Source organism: Fukomys damarensis, unplaced genomic scaffold (genome assembly GCF_012274545.1).
Source record: "Fukomys damarensis isolate Sample0158 unplaced genomic scaffold, DMR_v1.0_HiC HiC_scaffold_18, whole genome shotgun sequence".
NCBI lineage: Eukaryota > Metazoa > Chordata > Mammalia > Rodentia > Bathyergidae > Fukomys > Fukomys damarensis.
In genome coordinates this window covers 23,008,695-23,014,931 of record NW_022900930.1, presented here as the reverse complement: position 1 = coordinate 23,014,931, position 6,237 = coordinate 23,008,695, and the positions used below count along the sequence as shown (strand labels likewise).

General features: G+C 38.3%; 1 protein-coding gene across 2 annotated transcripts; it reads left to right on the top strand.

Moving 5' to 3' along the window:
* Window positions 1-6: 6 nt before the first annotated feature.
* On the top strand, window positions 7-3,503 carry Cdkn2aip (CDKN2A interacting protein). Of its 2 annotated transcripts, none has more exons than XM_010641063.3 (3): window positions 7-519; window positions 984-1,114; window positions 1,516-3,503. In XM_010641063.3, the coding sequence occupies exons 1-3, from the start codon at window positions 239-241 to the stop codon at window positions 2,862-2,864; spliced, it is 1,761 nt and encodes a 586-aa protein (XP_010639365.1). In that variant the 5' UTR covers window positions 7-238; the 3' UTR covers window positions 2,865-3,503. The 2 variants fall into 2 exon arrangements, with proteins under 2 accessions (XP_010639365.1, XP_019065682.1); XM_019210137.1 differs by having other exon boundaries at window positions 984-1,083; window positions 1,516-1,593.
* Window positions 3,504-6,237: the final 2,734 nt, after the last annotated feature.

Sequence of the window (6,237 nt, the reverse complement as noted above, 5' to 3'; positions counted from 1 at the left end):
GGCTTGCTCCGGAAAGACGCGCAGGCGCGCGGCGACGGCGAGGTTATAAAAGGGAAGGAGCCCGCGGTAGGCGGAAGTGGGCGGTTCAGCTCTTCCCGTCGCTGTTGTTTGGTATTTGGGCCTCTCTAGGGGCGTTCTCCGCAGGACCGCCGGTGCAGGCCGCAGTGACAGGGCCGCTTGCCCCTGTGCACCCAGCCTTTTTCCTGGTGCACGTCTGCTCGCGCCTTCAGCTTCCTGCATGTCCAACATGGCGCAGGAGGTGTCGGAGTACCTGAGCCAGAACCCGCGGGTGGCCGCCTGGGTGGAGGCGCTGCGCTGCGAGGGCGAGACTGACAAACACTGGCGCCACCGCCGGGAGTTTCTGCTTCGCAACGCCGGCGACCTGGCGCCCGCTGGCGGTGTTATCTCCGCTAACACAGACGAAGCTGCAGACGCCAAGAGCGGGACCCGCAGTCGGCAGTTGCATCAGCTTATCTCTTTTTCCATGGCTTGGGCGAACCATGTCTTCCTTGGGTGCCGGTGAGTGAGGAAGCGTCACTATCAGCCCTTTCCTTTTTGTCTTCCACCCCCACACTGGGTTGCGGAGCTGGCCGCGGGACCAGCCTCGGTGGGGAGGGGAAGTTGCGAAGCGCGGGAATGCGCGGGCTGCCCTCTAGGGCGAGAAGGGCGTCCCCGCGAGCAGCCGACAAAAATTCAGATAGTAGGTAAGTTCAGTCGTCTGGAAGGCTGGCCGTCTTTGCAATTGTTGGCATTGAGCCGGAAACGCTTTTGCGGATGGACACCAGATTTAAAGGTCAGTACGTGGAGGCCCGCCTCCTGGACTGGTCAATTGTTTATGGGATTCCAGGAAACTGTTCTTGGCAGTTGATACACGTTCTTAATTGTAACCAGGAAATGCAGTTCGTTCCTGTGGCCTGTTTTTCACACCACAACTACTAGCTGAGAATAACCCGACTTTTAAAAAGTGACTTTTTCTTTTTCAGGTACCCTCAAAAAGTTATGGATAAAATTCTTAGTATGGCTGAAGGCATCAAAGTGACAGATGCTCCAATCCATACAACAAGAGACGAACTGGTTGCCAAGGTGAAGAAAAGAGGGATATCGAGTAGCAATGGTTAGCAGATCATAGATGTGAACATACATAGGAGTTTAGAAAATAAGTTTGATATAATTAGGAATTATTGCTAACACTAATTTAACAAACCAAAATTTATGTAATGCTAATAAGTTGAAATGTTAAATTTATAAATTACCTGCCTATGTGTTTTAGGCTCTGAATTTGATAGTTTTCTTTGATTGCTTTAGAATTTGAAGTGTTTTCTGTTGTCTGATGCTATGGATTTTTTTAATGTTAGAGTTTGATGATGTTACTTAACACTGTATTAAGAAGGTAATGACGTTATTTTACACGTAAACTACTACTGAAACAGTTTTGCCTTGTGCCTTTCTTAATATCTGTCTTGTCATCTGATAATCTGTGAAGTATTTCAAGTATCTTGTTTTCCTTCTTTTTAGAAGGGGTAGAAGAGCCATCCAAAAAACGAATTGTAGAAGGAAAGAACAATTCTGCAGTTGAGCGAGATCTTGCAAAAATTTCTGCCAAAACAGAACGAACATCAGCTCAGCAAGAAAACAGTTCAACAAGTTCAGGGTCATCCACCAAATCAGAGAGTAGTGGTAACTCCACTCGGAGCTCTGGCATCACCACTCAGAATAACTCTTCAAGAGAAGATCATTCTGTTTCCAGCCAATGCAGCAACAGCAGCAGCAGCATTTCCTCTCAGGTAACAGCAGGATCTGGAAAAGCTTCTCAATCTGAAGCTCCAGATAAACATGGTTCAGCAACATTTGTTTCTTCATTGTTGAAATGTAGTGTGAATAGTCACATGACGCAGCCCACTGATTGCAGACAACAAAGTGGATCACCAAAAAAGAGTGCTTTGGAAAGCTCATCAGTCTCAGCCTCTCAGAGCAGTTCAGAGATTGAAGTTCCCTTGTTGGGCACCTCTGGAAGCTCAGAGGTAGAGTTGCCGTTATTATCTTCTAAACCTAGTTCAGAGACAGCTTCAAGTGGACTAACTTCCAAAACTAGTTCAGAGGCAGGTGTTTCATCATCAGTATCTAAAAACAGTTCCTCATCAGGCACATCGTTACTAACTTCCAAGAGCAGCTCAACAAATACATCACTGCTAACTTCCAAAAGCACTTCCCAGGTAGCTGCATCATTGTTAGCTTCCAAGAGCAGCTCCCAGGCCAGTGGATCTCTGGTTCCCAAAAGCACTTCTTTAGCAAGTGTGTCCCAGCTTGCATCTAAGATTAGCTCACAGAGTAGCACCTCACAGTTGCCTTCTAAAAGTACTGCACAGTCAAGTGAGAGTTCAGTCAAATTCTCTTGTTGCAAGTTAACCAATGAAGATGTAAAACAGAAGCAGCCTTTCTTCAATAGACTGTATAAAACAGTGGCATGGAAGTTGGTAGCTGTGGGTGGCTTTAGTCCCAATGTGAATCATGGAGAGCTCCTAAACGCAGCTATTGAGGCTCTAAAAGCTACCCTGGATGTGTTCTTTGTCCCACTAAAAGAACTGGCAGATCTGCCTCAAAATAAAAGCTCTCAAGAAAGTATTGTTTGTGAATTGAGGTGCAAGTCTGTGTATTTGGGCACTGGCTGTGGCAAAAGCAAAGAAAATGCAAAAGCAGTTGCATCAAGAGAAGCATTGAAGTTGTTTCTCAAAAAAAAAGTGGTGGTAAAAATATGTAAAAGAAAATACAGAGGCAGTGAGATAGAAGATCTGGTACTCCTTGATGAAGAAGCAAGACCTGTAAACTTACCTCCAGCATTAAAGCATCCTCAAGAATTACTATAATATGTGCAAAATAATCATTACATATGATATCTAGTATTTGAAGAGAAAAACTGGCTTTTGTATAAAAACAGGCTTTCACAAATTTTGTATTGCTTTTTTCGAGTTTTGCAGAAAATTTACATTCTAGTTCTCTTCATAAAAGTAGAAGTTGTAAATACTTAACGACAGTACGTGTTAAAAAGTACACATTAACAGCATACCAGTATGCTGTTTCATTTGCTGAAGAAAATACTGTCTATTTTTAATGATACATTAGGTACGATGTGTAGCTCTGTAGAGTCTTAAACTTTTTGTACTACTATCAATTTGGTGAAACTGTATTAAGTTGTTTACCATGCTTTTCTTTTCTAACTGAATAAACCACATCAAAGAAAAGGGGACCACAGTACTTAAATGTCTAAAAGCCTGTCAAATTTAAGGTTTTAAGAATGTTGCCCATAATGTTGAAAACGTCTATTAATAAAGAACAGTTGCTTCAGACTATTTTTAGGAGAACTTGTAAGCATTTTTTTGATAAAAAGCAGTATAAAGTACTTACTGTTATTTTATTCTGAAATTGTTTAAAGTTCACCATAATTTGGACCGATGCTGATTCTTTAAATGAGTTAATTTATGTTTTGAGGTAAATTTACACTTTTTATTAAAGTCATAAATGTGGGTTTCTATATTAAGCATATTTTGTGACTACTACTAACAGATTGATTTGTTTAGACATTAAATGCTTTATGCTATTTTACCTTTTCAAGAAGTTGTGTTTTTTTCTTCTTTCCTAAATCAGGACCAAGTCTTGGAGATACACTTTCTGCTACTAGTCATTAAATTATAGTCAGCTAATTTTTATAGTGATAGACAACTTTTTATGCAGAGGGAAGTTATAATTTTCAAATCTAAATAGATTTTGTGTTTATAACTATCAATAATACTTAGAATAATAGATAAATTTAGTTCACCTGAATTACATCTGTTAGTAGTAATGACTTGTTTCTGTGTCTTAGGTGATTCTGTTTTTTTCCTTCAGATTCTAACCTGAGATGCTTGGTTATCTTTGTGTTCTGGGTTTCCAAATGGTGTTATTAAATGCCACACATGGTGATGATTATGTACAGAGAAAAAGATGACCTTCTATAGGCCAGCTGTATTGGAACAGGAAAATGGAACACAAGTAGCAGAATTCATCCCTTATTCCTATTTTAAACTCTGGAATAATAGACAAGGATATTTTAGTTTCTTGTGTGTAAGCAGAAATAATCAGCAATGATTTTATTTTGTCAGATAACCTTTTTAAATGATCCATTCTGACAATTTTATTGGATGCTAGAGAAAAAATCCATGTTCTGTAAATGGAGATGCCTTCATAAATTGCAGGAAGCAATAACATGAATGTTGTGAAAGCACTTTACTCACTTTCCTTAGACTTGGAATGTGTACTTTTGGGGACAGCACTCAGCAGAAAAATGAGTCCAATATTAAATACATTTCTGAAATATTTAGGTTATTTGGTAATTTCCTAAAATACTTGTTTTAAGTTAATGTATAATTAAAAGTTATAAAAGTTTTGAAAGTATTTTAAATTCTAACCCTTTAATATGGAAGAAGCTGCCTGGTATTAGAACAAATGTTCCATTTATAAACATTTGTCATATTCTGATTGAAAAATGTAAGACTACTAAAGTTATTTTAGTTAATCAAAATTTAAAGATTCCTGATTTAACAGAAATACCTATTTTACAGTTTCTCAAGATACTATATAGTGCAGAAGAAAACAGGCTTTGGGATCTATTCTTGAGATAGAATCTTGGTTCTGCCTCTTACTAGACATGGAACCTCAGAATTTAACCTTTTAATCTTCTATAAAATGGGACTATTAGCTCCCTTGTAGAACTATGAAGATTAAGAGGTTATATATTAAAAGCATGTAGCATAGTATAGGTATATCATAGTTTTATCTGTTACATACATATATTCTCATAGCCTCACCACCATAATAAGTAGCCATTCTAATTATCAGTTTTTCATATAAAGAAACAAATACAGATAATTTGGTCAAAGAATTCAAGTCCATGTCTGATTTCAGAACCGAAGCTCTTAATTATGCGCTATTGCTTATTATCTCTCCTAAACTCTGTAAATTTTTGAAAAACCACCCGAAGAATGTGTTTTTCTACCACTTATTGAGCAGAACATCTTTCCAAAGCCCCTTGAGATGAGTCACTCACTTCAGAAGCATTTCTGTTTGTTAATGCTTCATAGTACTTGTGTGTCCCAAATATTCTTTAGTGAATTGTCACATATGGGAGCATTTGAAATTTATAAAAGGATGGAAAAGAAACTTGAATAATTTACTATTTAGTGAATAGATTCTCAAGATAACCGATTCTTTTAATGAGGTGAGACGTCCTAAGGCTCATTTTTCTTTCTTTTTTTTTGGTACTGGGGATCAAACTCAGGTCCTTACACTTGCAAGGCAGGCCACTGCACCACTGAGCTAAATCCCCGGCCTGGCTCATTTTTCTTGATGCTGAAATCGGAAATTTTTTCTAATGGTAAAGTTAGTTGACTTTAAAGAATAGTATTGTCATGAATTTTTGACCCTTATTTTGGCAGCATGCCACAACTGCCACTGGCTATGGACAGTTTTCAAGAATATGTGTAATTCCAAGGTCTGATATATATTACCAAAAGCTTGCTCAATTTTAAAATTGTGAGTGAGCCACCGTTTTCCTTCTTAAAAGCAGCTTTACTTGGTACAGATTTCTCCTGGCTGGTTGGATTCCTGAATTAATGGCAGTGAGAAGATAACCAAAGCAGGCAGAGCTCCAGGTCAGGCCTTGCAGGTATTGTGTTACTACAGTAGTTTAGAGAAATTCGTGGGTTTTTGTCCTCAAATATTGTGCTAAACTAAATTGAGACTATTTCTATACATTAGCAAATCTATGGATATCAATTTCTACATGATTTTCAAGAAAATGTTTTGGGTGGTTGATGAATAAAAAATTTTCTACCATTTAAACATAAATAGATGAATACAGGGATTATCAGGCCATTTATTTTTTCAAAACTACTACCCAGGAAAATAACTATACTGGTTGTACACATGTCGTTGATGTCCCTAATTTAGTTGCTATCCAGATAGGAAGTGCTGCCAAAAAGAAAGGGAAACAACAAAACCAAAACCTTTCCATGTATTTTGTTTACCTCCTTAAAAAAAAAAACTACCTGAAAATATTTTTAAATTTCTCATTTTCTTTACCTTTGCTCTTTATCCAGTAAGAATACTGAACAAGGCCCCAAACTAATTTGGAAGGAAAAAAAAAAAAAAAAGGGTTGCACGCAGGACATTCTATTTAGTAAAAAGTAGGTATTTCATATGCCA